This window comes from Suncus etruscus, chromosome 3 (assembly GCF_024139225.1).
Source record: "Suncus etruscus isolate mSunEtr1 chromosome 3, mSunEtr1.pri.cur, whole genome shotgun sequence".
Classification (NCBI taxonomy): domain Eukaryota; kingdom Metazoa; phylum Chordata; class Mammalia; order Eulipotyphla; family Soricidae; genus Suncus; species Suncus etruscus.
The window spans coordinates 61,891,248-61,906,248 of record NC_064850.1 but is presented as its reverse complement, the minus strand read 5'-3'; the positions used below and the strand labels follow the sequence as shown (position 1 = coordinate 61,906,248).

Genomic DNA, 15,001 nt, shown 5'->3' with positions numbered 1-15,001 from the left:
GATGTAGTCAAAACAAAACAAATATATATATATATATATATATATATATATATATATATATATACACACATATATATATACATATACATATATATATAGAAATTTTTTATGCCTTAAAGAAATATAAAAACCTATGAGGAATGAGCCAGAGCAGTGGAACAAGAGGTAAGGTATCTGCCTTGCACGCTCTAGCCTAGGAGGAACCCTGGTTGATCCCCCAACGTCCCATATAGTCCCCCAAGCCAGGAGCAATTTCTAAGCGTATAGCCAGGAGTAACCTCTGAGCTTCACCGGGTGTGGCGGAAAAACCAAGGGAAAAAAAATACCCTATGAGGATTCATAAATTAGCCCATAGTTTTAAGTAACAATTTTTATTTAGTCTTTTTTATAAAGAGTAGAATAAAATTTCCACTACTCAAAACCTTAAACACAATCATAAAAATACATTTACTAGGACTGATAGTACAGAGGGTAGAGCATTTGCCTTGAAAGTGGTTCACCTGGGTTAAATCCCCAGCATCCCATAAGGTTCCTTGTGACTACCAGGAGTAATTCCTGAATATAGAGTCAGGAGTAACCTCTGAGCATCATTGGACATGGTCCCAGAACAAAACACACAACAGCCATCAAACATCTTGTGACATTTCAAAGACCATGAACAAATCTAGTTATAGAGTAGACACTGCCAGTTTTGAACTCCACAGGGACATGGGGCTCCTGACTTCAGACTCTAAAACTTGTCCTCACCAGAAAATTCTCACTAGTCCTCACCAGAAATTACAGGAAAACGTCAATGGTCTCACTCATAATATAATCACAACAAAGGAAAAAATGAAGCAGGAGGTGGCCAGAGTGGTGGCGCTAGCCATAAGGCTTTTCTGCCTTGCAAGTGCTAACCTAGGAGTGGTTTGATCCCCAGGTGTCCCATATGGTCCCCAAGCAAGGAGTAATTTCTGAGCGCATAACCAGAAGTAACCCCTGAACGTCACTGGGTGTGGCCCAACCCCCCTACCCCAAAGCAGGAAAGGAGTTTCTTGTTTTAAGGATACAAAGTTAACCTCTATGGTATGTCCAAATATTTAAGGCCTCAGAGGAGAAAACAGCTAGTAAGAACATCAAGGGCAGCTTTGCAGTATGTGCACTGTGGCTCTCCCTGCACTTAGCTTCATGTTTGATCACTTTTTAAAAAATAGGATTAAAAAAAGAATAAAAAATAGTTTTTTAATCGAATCACCATAATACAACATTTACAAGGTTGTTCTTGATTGAATTGCATTTATACTATGTCCAACATCTATCCTTTCACCAGTGAATATTTCCCACCACCAATGTTTCCAGTTTTCTTTTTTGCAACCACACCACCTACTCTATGTCAGACATTTTTCCTGTCTGTGTCTCTCTGTCTCTCTCTGTCTCTTTCACTCACTCACTGTTGTTTGTAATATTGTTACTGAAGGAGTATAATGTTTATCACTTTATCTCCTTTCAGCCCCAGTTTCTTCTTCAAAGCGATCATTTCCAACTATCATTGTCATAGTGGTCTCTGTCTTAACTGCACTCACTAATCTTTGTGGCAAGTTCCGTACCATGGTCCAGTCCTCCTGGCCTTCATCTCTATTTTTCTAAGTATGTTTAGTATACTGTGGTTGTTGTTGTTATTTGTTAAACAAGGGCTCCACCGCTTTGTTCAGGCAAATACACTTTTAGTATCCTTGAAAATGTACTGCAGTAGTTAAAATACAAAATCCACAAACATGATTGCTAGTAAGCCAAAGCACTCTTGAAGATAAGAGGAATTATAATTAAATAATGAGAAATAATGAAGTCATAGGAGAACTAAGTTTGCACTGGCAACTGCTTCCCATTACTTCCAATTACCAAACAAGAGGAAGTAGTTTATGTTAAATAAGGAAATACTTTCTTCTAGGGATTGTTCTCAACTGTTTGTGACACTAAGAGAATCCATATTCACATTTAATAGCAGAAAGCAGAATGGACCAGCAGACGTGACAGCAACCAGTGGTGTGAACAAGTCACTTAACCTTGCTGTACCTCAGTTTCCTCACTTATAAACAGTTTGCTGATGATCTATGGGTCAACATCACCTCTAAAATACAGTCAATATCTGATCTTATCATTTGTTACATAAAATATACACATAACAAATGCCATTTGTTCACATTTTATAAAAGCTTCACATTTTATAAAAGGCTATTTTATTGGTAGAGTCTACTCTTCAAATAGAGCCAATAAAAACAAATATAAAATACCTCAGAGATCTTCGTAAGTCCAGTTAATACTATTTATGGTCTTCATGAGATGATATGTGCTAGAGTCCTTTGCTATAAATGTGTAACTAGGTCAAATGTTTATCATCAGAAGGAATGCTAGTTATCAGATGAATATATTGTGTTTAAGGCCAATAGGGCAGAACAAAATTAAATCACACTGAATGGTAAAAAAAAAAAACACAAGATAATGTGCTCCTGAAAGCATAATTGACAAGTATGTGGTATGTATATGTATACATATATATATACATATATATATATATACATATATATCTTTCCAGGTAAACAGTTTTCTTCTGAAAGTAAAAAGTTTCAACAATACTGCACAAACATTTGCTTTCCACAACTTTGAGAATTATATACTGTATAAACCAGTTCCATCCCAGCTAGAATTTAGCATGTAATACAATTTTATGACATAAATTTTATGAATAAAATTCAGATACCTTAAGTTGCTTACAAGGTACAAAATAAAATGAGATAGTCATGAGACCATTGATAATATGGATCACTGGAAGATCAGCCATCTACTCTGATAAAATAGTTTCTTTCCAAGCTCTTCTAGTTGGTTCTTTCCGTTAGAGTTGAGAAATCAGTTAGTATAGTTATTTCCAGGTTACAAGTTAATAGACCATTGATGTAGCCTATTCATTATCAAAGGTCAAAATTATATAGGCTATTAACAAATATTAAATGAATCAGTATAAATTGCTCAATATAAAGCTAAATGAAAGAAAATGGAACAAGAATTTTTTTATTTCTTTACTTGACGATCTGTGGCAGAATTGCAAGGTTTTTGAAAGACAGCTACAGAACAATGTTATTTTCAAATAAGGGGTACAAATTATCTTCAAGGTTTTCTCAAGTAAGCACAATTCAAAACTGACACATTGCCTTTTTTGTTATAACTATGGAGCCTCTATGGAAGGGGTCCTCAAACTATGGTCTGCAGGCCACAAGCAGCCCACCAAGGACATTTATCCAGTCTGTTGGGTGTGTTTTTGCCACTGCTGCCTGTCCTGCTAAGCATCCAACTCATTCCAGGCTGGCTCATTCCTGGCCCTCATCTCTTTTTTTCTAAGTATTTTTTAAGCATACTGTGTTTTGTTGTTTTTGGTTAAATAAGGGCTCCATCACTATGTGACTGGTTCTGGCAAATGAACTTTTACTATCCTTTAAAAATGTACTGCAGTAGTTAAAAAATTAAATCCACAAACATGATACTGGTGTGGAATGTGCCACACTCTCTGATTCTCCTTTTCTCTGTCTCTTGATTCTTCCTCTCAGTATTGGGCATGGGTCCTCAAAATATGACCCATTGGTCTCTATTGTTCATATTTTTTTAAAACTATAGTCTGGCCTTCCAAAAATCAGAGAGACAGTGAACTGATCCCCTGTTTAAAAAGTCTGAGGATCCAGCTTTTTATTACTTCACTATCAAACTATATAAGTATCAAAGAAAGTCAAAGTTATATCAGTAATAGTATTTCCTTGAAAAAATTCTGTAGAACACACCTACATGTACAAAATATCAACAAAGCAATCAATCCACTTGAGTAGACAAAGATACCTGTCCATTATGTGTATACCAATGTATTTAAAACTCAGTTGGGTTTAGTTTGTTTTCAGAGCTCCAGTAATTTCTTTACCTTAATACTTGCAAACAATTCTAAGGTTATATACATGAGAGAAAACAATTTTATACAAAAGACTCAGCAGAAAACAGCCTGCATTTGAAGTCACTAGAAATCCTCAAGGCTGTCTGCTCTGAGCAAACTGCTTGATGTCAGATGCTGAAAGGGAAAGTGGGAGAATTTGGTAAACTATAAATCCAAGTTAACAGAGATAGATGGTACAGCTGGGAACCTTTTATTGCCTTCAGGATCCAAAGGTCAAAAGCGTAAAAGACATTTCAAAGTGATTTTATTTCTAGTACAGCCCTTACATTTGGATAAGTACAAATAAAAACTGTGTCTGAAAATGGAAAAAAAAATAAAACCACAAAGAAGGTGAACACGATTTAGAAGTTAAAATATTTGAAGACAGCATTTATCACCAAAGCACTATTGGTAGTCCTATTAATGTATTCATCTGAGAGAGGTAGAATTCTAAGAAGTACCTTCCTCAGTATGCAAATTCCACTCCCCAAACCCCTTCCTTGCTTTGATGGGTGAGTAATTCATGTTTAGAGGATGAGAAAACATCTCCATCTGTCTCATGTCTCACCTTATGGCAAAAGATCTTAGATGTGCTATTATGTTTCCTGGCTAGCTTCTTTTTTGAGTTCATCCAAAAGGGGTGTATCCTGCAGAGACTTGACCGAATCAGGTAATCAGGCAGTGGGAGAGATGCCAAAGCAGTGAGAAGCTCCTGATGGCTTTACAGGGAATGCTAGCAGAAGGCCATGTGGCCTCGTGGACCAAAGGATGGCACCCAGGTGACAGGCCAAAACTAAATTCATAGGAAGCAGCAACAAAGTGAAGCAGCCACAAAGAAATGAATTCACCTAGGAGCTCAGGAGCAGAAAAAATCCCACACAACTCAGGTGAACTTCCAGTCCAGCTGACATCCTGATTTTCAGTCTTATGGAACCCATACAGAAAAAGTGAGAACAAATTCCAGTGGTTTTAAATAACTATGTTTGTGTTAACTTACTATGCAGTGATTTAAAAACCAATACAAAGGCATTTCTAAATGCATATATAATTTTGTGTCTGAATAATATATAGACATAGTTATGTTCATAAATCTAATGGAGAATTAAAAGTTGGCAATCCATATGATATCCTCTGTGTAAGTATATTAGGAAAAAGAACAGATAACCTTAAGCAATTGTTTGGAATTGTGCCAAACCCAACATGAAAGACTATCTAAAGTGATCTCTACTGCATAAACCCCCATACATGCGTGTGCGCACACACACACACACACACCAGAGAATAGTCATAATAGTCATATCCTTTTTAGGCAGTGAGCTATGTTATGTAAATATTTTAGCAGGTAACAAACTTGAAAGGGTCCACTTGAGAGAATTATTACAGCAGATTTTATTTTGCTGCATTTCTACTTTAGCAAATAAGTTTTAAATATTTAATTCTGGAGCTGGAGAGACAGTACGGGGTTTAAGGCGCTTGCTCTGTCCATAGTAGATTCTGGCCTAACCCTCTCCCTCCCCCACTGCATATCATCCCCAGAGCACAGAACCATGAGTAAGTCTAAGCACTATCAGGTTGGTCTCCCAAACCACCCCCGAAGTTCTTTTTTAATTAAATAAAAATTATTCTAAATATATGCTGTTGAATTTTCTTCTTTCATAATAATGTCTCTCAAAAATGCAATTACAGAACTTATCAACAGCTCAATTAACATTTTGTAAAAATGAACTCTAAAATTTCTGAACATTTTGACTATTATTGATGGGCAGAAATGAACTTTTGTTTATATTCTTCTAGTCTCTTTATTCTACTGCACTGTTTCTATCAGCAAGAATGTATTTCTTTATCATTAGAAGAGTAAAATAAACTATATTCTCAAAGTATATCAAAAAATAGAACATGCATGGGTTTGACGTAAAGTACAATACAGGAAATGTACAGCATATATTACAACTAAAATAACTATAATTGCTTTAAAGAGTCTATTTTCTCCAAATTCTAATTACCTAAAGTAAACAAAATCTATGATGAAAAACTCTAGATCACCTTTTACTCTAAAATTCATCTGGGAAGTATTTCATCTGACCACAGCCTCAGGTAGTCCTTTATCACTAATTAGAGAAATACTGAATATTTCAACTATAACTTGCTTGATTATATTTGTCAGCCTGTTCTGAACCAATGAATTATTTACTTGTAAAAAAATCTTTGATACTATTCTATCTAGAGGTTCATTTCCGGGATACAGACCGGTTTTAGATCCTCTTCTACACCAATTAGACTGAAGATTTGAGAAAGTGAAAAGCATTATTGTGATGTGCAATAAGTTACAATATGACTCACTAAAAAGAAATGAGCAGCATTACTAAAAATTCGAGTGTCTGCTGATATCACTTTATAAAGTTTTAAGTTCTTCCTAAGAGACATTCCTCTGAATTTTTTTGTTTTTTTGATTCTCCAAATGTTCTTTGTTCTCTTTTATAAAGAAATGTGTGTACAGGCCAGAGAAAAAGCCCTAGAGGCTAAAAGACATACTTGGCTTGCAGGAGGCCTAGGGCTGAATCCCAGAACCATATAGAGCCCCCTAAGACTGTCAGGAGTAAACCACTAGTATTTTTCTGCCTGATAAGCAGCCCCTAAGTAGAGCAAGGTGTGTTCCATCCTCTCCTTTTCAAAGAAAAATTGAGTAAAGTATACATATGAGAGTTTAGAAAACAATTTTAGAATTTCTTAGAACTAGATCAAAATCCTTTCTGCATCAGAACACTATCTCCTCCTGAGCCAGCAGAGGTTAATAGTTTAGTAATTGCCCTAGGAGAGCAGAAAAGGGAATAATAGCAAGATTGGGACTTAGGTATACCACACCCACGCCACCTACTGGCCTCAGAAACAGAGAAGCAGGTAGAGGTACAGGAAACATAGATTGACCCTATTGATAAGTCACACACATTTCCAGAAACCAACATTGTCTGGCTAGCAGAGCAGATGGGCTCTGAATTTACCCAGGTTTTAAGACAAATCAGAAATACAGACATGGATAAGAACTTCCACACAAATAACCATTTTATTACTTTTGTGCTATGAAAAGGCAATAGTATGCATTATTTAGCAGTCCGTAGTAGTTACTTCCTTGAGGAGGTCTGGGTGGAGAAATGGAGCACAAACAGATCAATTCAGCCAAATCCTGGGGTGAAAGACATCACGGACAAAAGCAGCATGAAGACAAGCGAGCAAACAAACAAACAAACACAGTTGAGGCACAAAGGTCAGTGTGTGAAGCGCCTGAGGAAAGGGGCCACATCCAGTGCAGAGACTGTGTTGGCAGCTGCTCCATACAGGACACTGTCCCAAGCCCCACAGAAGGGCACAGAAGGGCAGTGAAATGGATCCTTTGAGAGTTCCTATTTGGAATTACTCCCAACTTGGCACAGGAGTTCATCTTTACACTCAGTGGAAAGCTACAAATATCTGGAAGTGTCTTTTCTACTTTTTTGCCCTCTTTACCACTTGGAGGAAGTGGCAGCCCCTGGAGAGAACCAAGTGAGATTTGGAACAAGCTGGTAAGAAGTCCCCTGTTCAGGTGAGAGCTCACACTATGGGGAGAGAATTGGCAATGGAGCTGGGTGGAGAGTTCTGGATAACACTCAGGAGGGACAAAGAAAATTAAATAAATAGGACTCAGTGCTGAACTGAAAAGTGAAGATTTCAAACTTCATCATGAAAAGCACCAAGAAGAGACTGACTCAGCAGTGAAAAATCAAGTCTCCAAAGAAGGAGAAAGAAAAGCAATAGCTTTGATTAGTCAGCGGAAGAGGCCTTTAAAAAGGAGGGCCTGGAAGCAGAGCCAAGTGTGGCTTAGATCAGACAGAATGTGTTCGGAAAGGCAGCAGAACCACTTAATGGCCATCTCTGGAGGTATTTTAAAAGTAGGGTCAGGAGTGAGTGTCAGTGAAGGGAAAAAGTGAAGAAGCATGAAGCAAAGCCAGGCCAAGGTGTGGTGGTAAGACTCACTCAGTAGGACCTGCTTTGATCCTTCAAATGGAAACACCCTCCTCTAAATTCCTTACTGCCTTTTTCATTGCACTTGTTATAACTGATATGATACTTTTAACTATCTTATCATTTTGCCTTTCCCATAGAAATCTTTTTGAATGAATAAAACAAACTCAACTTGTATTTTCTGAATGTGTCTAAATTACCAAGAATTTGAACATTTTTAAAAATGATAATAAATGAGATTCTGAAAAGTTTGCATTCCTGAGACTCCTGCTGGAGAAAAGGAGGATGGGAGAGAGGAAGGAGGGGAAGGATGGGAGGAAATGAAAGAAGGGAGAAAGAAAAAAGGAAGGGAGGGAGAATAGGAGGCAGGCAGGAAGGGAGAGAAGGCAGAAAAAGGAGGGAGAAAGAGATGGAAGTAAGTAGGGAGGGAGGAAGGGAGGGAAGGAGGTAAATAGTGAGGGAGGAAGGAGAGAGGTAAGTAGGGAGGAAGGGAGGAAGTGGAGGGAGGGAGGGAGGAAAGAAGGAAGGAAGGAAGGAAGGAAGGAAGGAAGGAAGGAAGGAAGGAAGGAAGGAAGGAAGGAAGGAAGGAAGGAAGGAAGGGAGGGAGGGAGGAAGGGAGGGAGGGAGGGAGGGAGGAGGGAAGGAAGAGAGGGAGGGAGGGAGGAAGGAAGAAAAGAAGGGAGGAAGGAAGAAAAGAAGGAAGGAAGAAAGGAAGGAAGGAAGGAAGGAAGGAAGGAAGGAAGGAAGGAAGGAAGGAAGGAAGGAAGGAAGGAAGGAAGGAAGGAAGGAAGGAAGGAAGGAGGGAAGGAGGGAGGGAAGGAGGTCAGTGACAGACACAATTGGCTTAGGCCAAAAAAAGTGAGGGCATTTATGTCTGATGACTCATTTATTCAAACATAGAAGATATATATGAGGTCATGGGATAAAAAGTATAGAGGGGTTGATTCTAGGAAAACAGAAAACAAATAATCAGAAATGCCTTTAAATATGGGGACCAGAGTAATAGCACAGTGGTAAAGCGTTTGCCTTGCATGCTGCTGTTCTGGGATGGACCTGGTTTCCATGCCTGGCATCCCCTATGGTTCCTCAAGCCTGCCAGGGGTGATTTCTGAGCACAGAGCAAGGAGTAACCCTTGAGCGCTGCCGGGTGTGGCCCAAACCCCCTCCCAAAAAGTAAAATATGAGACTCTAATATAATCTATTCAAGTGGAATTCTGTATGTGTATTTATGTGCATATATGTGAATATTTGTATCTGCATATATGTTTCCCCTCATTATAATACTCCTGGGCAGGGAGATGGTACAGGGTTGAGCTGCATTCCATGCACACAGATGAGCCTGGTTCACTCTCTGGCACCACATGTCCTTGTCCTACAATTTTACCAGCACCATCAAGTGTGGCACTAAAAGTCACACTGAGTGGGCCTGGTGGGCCAGGTGGCGCCTGGCAGAATTCAATCAGTACAACCTCCTTAAGCCCTAACACTATTCTTTTAGCCATAAATCAGTGGGCCTAGATACCAGACCCCTGAGCACTGTTTAGGATCACTACCATCCCCAAAAGGCAGTTCAGTAAGATTAGGTAACTAAGATCTTATAGCATCACTGCTTAAAATTCTACCGCTGCTGTCATAAATTCCTACACAGAGTTTGGTTGCCCTGTTACAAACTACCATTAAATCCTATAGTACTCCTTTATAAAACTTACTTTAGTATGCAATTTCCTATAAGTTAAATATCTCTCTCTTTCAGGGGTCTCAAGCTTGTGGCCCGCGATTCGTTGCGGCCCTCCATACAACATTTTGTGGCCCGCGGCCGGCCTTCAAATATCGCAGTATTCACGATTATTCGCTTACCAAATAAAAATCGCATATTTGAAGGCTGGCCGCGGGCCACAAAATGTTGTAGGGAGGGCCGCAACAACTCGCAAGCCGTAAGTTTGAGACCCCTGCTAGACAATGTATTTCAAGATCACACCTAGTAAATTTCCAATAAATCAATAAGTAATATTTTTCAGTTATATGTAGGAATGACTAAAAGTAATTTGATGGTATCTATTATGTTTTCTAATGTGCATTCCCTATTATTAAACAGAGATGATTCCTAAAAATCTGCCATTATTTATTTAAGAGTATGTGATATTATCATATAAGTATACATAAAACTTCTCTTTAACTTCTCTGTAAGAATTAAAAATAATAGAAAAGTTCAATAGCCCACCAATGAAACAACTATTCAATATATTATGATGAGTACTTGTTTTTCATTTTGTCTTATTTGGAGGGCACACACAGCAGTGCTCAGGGCTTAATCCTGGCTCCGTACTCAGGGTTTACTCCAAGAGATATTCAGGGGACCATATGGGTTGCTGAGGATAGAATCAGGGCTGGCTGTGTGCAAAGCAAACACCTGGAGTAAAGGTAAGAATCCTCTACACTTAATTAAGCTAATATAAAAAGGCCTTTCGTTTTATATTAAAATAATACTAAACTATCAAATTAAATGGAGAGAAGAAAGTAGGCTTTGATTACTATTAAAATGCATCAATCCATGTAAGATTAATTCTATGGTTGGAAAGATCAGGAGAGTTCTTGCCAGATGCTTCCAAGTTAATACATTATTCTCTTTCAGTACAATTCGGTATTTGCTCAGGTCTGAAATATCACACCCTAAAAGACTTATGCACACAAGTACACCAGGATACTCTTGGTCAACTTTCTGTCACAGCCATTAAGCAGGACTGCAGGTTTAACAAGACTTTCAGCCTTTTGAATAGTTCCAAGAAATCTGGGAAATACTGACCCAGAATGTCTTACACAACAATGTCTACCAGAGAGGAAAGAGGAATGCTATTACTTGTTTTCTATGGAAGAACCATTCTAGTATTTTACCTAAGAACTTGAAGCTTCTATGTAAGTGGGGAACTAAGAAGGTGGGGAGATTTTTATATAAAAGCTTCTAAGTTCTTAGGATTCAGTTTCTGTCTTTTACTTTTGAAAAATACTTCCTAAATAGTTTTTTACTTGATAGATAGCTTCCCACAGTCAGAAGTGCCATGGGCGTTTCAAAAGTTTATCTACCAAAGCTCTAACAGGAAGTCTCTATTCATCACCAAAACAGAATTATGTTTGCTTTAATTTATCTTACTACATCTCACTGGGTCAGCTGATTAAAAAAAGAAAAATTTCCCTGATAATGTCAACTGATAGCAAGATCTACTAGAGTTAATACATTTGTCGCCACAATAAACATATAACACAGTTTCCCTTCTTCATAGACTAAGAAAATCTGAATTTGTTTATCCAAGCAGTAACATGATTTCCAAAAGGCCCCCTGTCCCTGAATTAGTTTTTCTCAGGTGAAAGGACAAGCATTTAAATCAATACTCCTTCAAAAGACAGCAATATGCTCAAACATACTTTGATAATGGTTAATAAGGTTAGGTATGAAAAAGAAAAAGGGAAGATAACCAAATTGAACAAAAGCAAAAACTTCTAGATGGCAACCAAAATTCTGAATCATCCATCTTAAGCAGAGCAAGATGCTAAAAGTAAAACTGTATTGTGCTCTGCTTTTGACAAGTATTTATTCAATAAAGATTTGCCATCTTTCCTTTCCACCATAAGTAATTATATAACTCTTGTATCTAAAGGTGTCAGCAAAATATTTTATATTAGCTGTTCTCTTTCATAAGGCCTCATTATGTTTGATCTCAATAGCTGTCTTATAATAATTTACATTTGTGTGTTTGTATTTCTTTGAAAAATTAAGATTGTGGGGGTTTTTGTCTATTAATTTTCAAAAACATGTTTTGTTGTTGGCAAGCTGTTTGTGCTACTCATGGGAAGTCCCTAAAACAAAAAATCAGATAACTGATTAGAAGTGAGTCACACTAACCACGGGACTTAAAAGAATCAGCTTCATATACATATACTATCACAAGATGAATGTACATATGAGCAATCTCTATATACACTTTTTATAGTTTAGATTTCATAATCTAGAAGGTATTCTCTTTAACTGTCTCCACCTTCCAGGTGAGATTACTGATCATAGGACACAGTAAGTGGTTGATAAGGAGCCCTTCCTGGAGACAGGATTCTTAACTCTGCCAAAGAGTCTGTGCAAACCTAGATCAGATGATCTCTGAATGCTCTGCTATGGAAACAATTTATACATCAACGTTTTTCTGGAAGAACGTTTTTAATTTGATTTTTCAATGGAGTTCTGTGTTTTGACATTTTTTAAGGACCACTAATCCAAAATCTATGGAATTTTATATCACACAAAAGATTCCTCAGTTTACTAGTGACGATATTTAACTCCTCTAAATGTCAAAATTCCACTCAGAAACATTATAAAGAGCAAATATAATGAAGTATATGAAGCATTTACATTTGTTTTCCAAGAATGTCTAGGCAGCTATGGCCCACAGTGTATTGAGACTATACTTACAAATGGTCGATGGCCAAACTAAATACAAAAATAAAACATTTAACAACCTGATCTGGAAACCAACATTGTACCTACTTAAACACCAGGAAGCTTGCCTATGTATAAGACCACTGAAAAATCAGATAGCTATTATTAATGAAGATGCTGAACATTCTAAAAAAAAACTCCTGTAATAATCACCCTCCCCCACAAAGCCAGGACTTGATTCGAACAGCATACCTAAGTTCTAGCCCAGTGTCTTCTTCGGACAAATAGAGAAGAGAAAATATGCCATCCTAGCCAAGCATGAAAGACATCCACTCCCACATGATTCCCTACAGCCTGCCCCTCCAACAAACAGCTTTCGACTCAGAACTGAAGTGCTCACTTTTCCCCAACCACAACTATCAAGTTTTCCTACTTCTCTGTCTGCCTGAGAAGCCCTGCCAAATTGTTAGCCTCACTTTTCACATCTGGTTAGTCTGCACTAATTTCCACGCTGCTCATCGCGTCTCCCATGGTAACAGAAGTTGTATAGTATAGTCAAAAGATGATTATGGCTATAAGACTTAATTCTGACTAACTGGATTCAGCTGAACATACTATGTTGCTTCGGCCAATACAAGTCCTTAAGATGCAGTCATTGAGCATCCTTCACCTCCTTCAAGCCTTGGGATGGTGACTCAGTTCTAAAGAGGTAGGTCCTTGAAGATCCAACAAATCAACAAGTGCCTGGCTAGCCCCAGATTTGTATGTGGCAGAGGAATATGACTAATGGTTGACAACAGTGGCCACCATTAACACAGGTTTCCAATTGTCTGAAACTCAGTACTCAGCTCCCTGTAACGATAAACTTAGTGATTCTTTCAAACCAACCAAAGCACAGAAATTAAAAAGTTAACCCGTACAAGCAATTTATAAGCTACTATGATTTGGGGGTTTCAATAATGTGCAGTTGAACTTAACATCAATTAGCTTGCCCTTAGGAAAGGAAACTAAGTGTAAATGGCTAAATCGGCCAAGGTTTGTGGTAGAAGATAAGAATGCAAAACCTGTGTTTCCCTCTGATGAATCCCAATAATTGACCAGACTGCTCTAGAATCTCCTTGTGTTTTTTCCTTCATAGCCAATGATAATATCGGTTCTGGTCTCAGCAGAGAAATTAAGTTGCAAATTGTAACTTCAAAAAAATTTAAGAAAGACAAGTCTCAACATATTGGGTTTGAAGTGTTCATATATTTACCCTCTCTGTAAATTTCGCCAGGCTAAGCAGTTTCATAATCTATTATTTATTGCATACCTACAAAATGGATGTCATTTAAGTTTTACATATGCCTATATGCTTAACAAGCAACTCTATTAGGAAAAAAAAATAACTGTTTCCTTAGAGAATCCCAACAAACTTACCTTTATCATTCTGGATAGATCACCAGCATCTGCTAATTCCAAAACTATGTTTAGTTCATTATCTTCAATAAATGATGCATAATATTTAATTACATTTGGATGGTTCAGTTGCTAAGAGAAAAAAAATGCAATGAAAGTTTTCTTATTAAAATCCCAAGTCACAGTTTTGTAATTTAAGAATAACTTTAAGACCCTGCAAGTCACTAACAACTTACATATTCTTCCTCCTCTCAACCTCCCATTTGTTGCTGATATTGTTGTGATGACTAAAGTTTCAGCTGTGGTATTCCCATGCTTTAGTTGTGATGCTCAATAAAAGGGTCCATACTTTAGTTATTGTGTATGCAGAGCTAGTTTTGGTACCAGGGATAACAATGGCTCACAGTAGGCATAAGAAGTAGTGCTGAGATGGCACTTGGCTCATACTTGCAAGAAAGGTGCTTACCAATGTGCCATCCTGAAATGCAGTTTTTAGTTACAGAAATTTAACATGACTATATTTTCTTTCCAGTGAACTATGAAACAAGTATTATAATTAATTTAAAAATAAAAGTAGGTATCAATTTTATTTAACACTTTAGAGAAAATAAAAAAGTAAATATGTAGGATTTGTAAAATAATCCTTGCCTAAAAAGCATATAAATACATGTGACTGAAAGATCAAATTCAATAACAGGTTGCTGAAGGGGATACCTTTCAAAATAAAAAATTTTTTAAGATACTCAATGATAAATAAAGTACCCCTATTATTTTCAAAATAACGTACTTTGAGTTAGAACTAACCCTACAGTAATTCCAGAAATAGCTGAATTGGTTAAGCAATGAAACAAAAAAGGTTCTTTTTTTAAAGGTATCTATGATACAGTCTCTAAATAATACTTTTGTGAATATAGATACAACATGAATCTATGCTAAGACAGATTCTAAAAATCATCATATTTATCTTGTAGAATTTCATCTTGTAGAAATATATGCACTAATTTACACAATCTATCATCATTTTTTAAACACAAAAGAAAATAACATGACAAATAGTTTGTCCAAAAATTATTCAAGAATTGTCCTATAGGGTTACACGTTTCATCTTTCTCTTTCCATTTATAGTCCACCTCATTTTCTGAATTTCTACAATAAAATTTTAAGCATTTTAAAAGAAAGTACTTCATGTACCAGGGGAAAAAATCCAGAACAATAGAACTGTCGGAAAGCATGGC

General features: G+C 37.2%; 1 protein-coding gene across 2 annotated transcripts in view; it reads right to left on the bottom strand.

Annotated features, from left to right (window-relative positions):
• NEK7 (NIMA related kinase 7) overlaps positions 1-15,001 on the bottom strand; it is a 129,671-nt gene that overhangs the window by 40,423 nt on the left and 74,247 nt on the right. For both annotated transcript variants that reach the window (XM_049769737.1, XM_049769738.1), the window contains exon 5: positions 13,788-13,898. In XM_049769737.1, the coding sequence (XP_049625694.1) occupies positions 13,788-13,898 (111 nt within the window). The remainder of the gene's footprint in view (positions 1-13,787; positions 13,899-15,001) is intronic.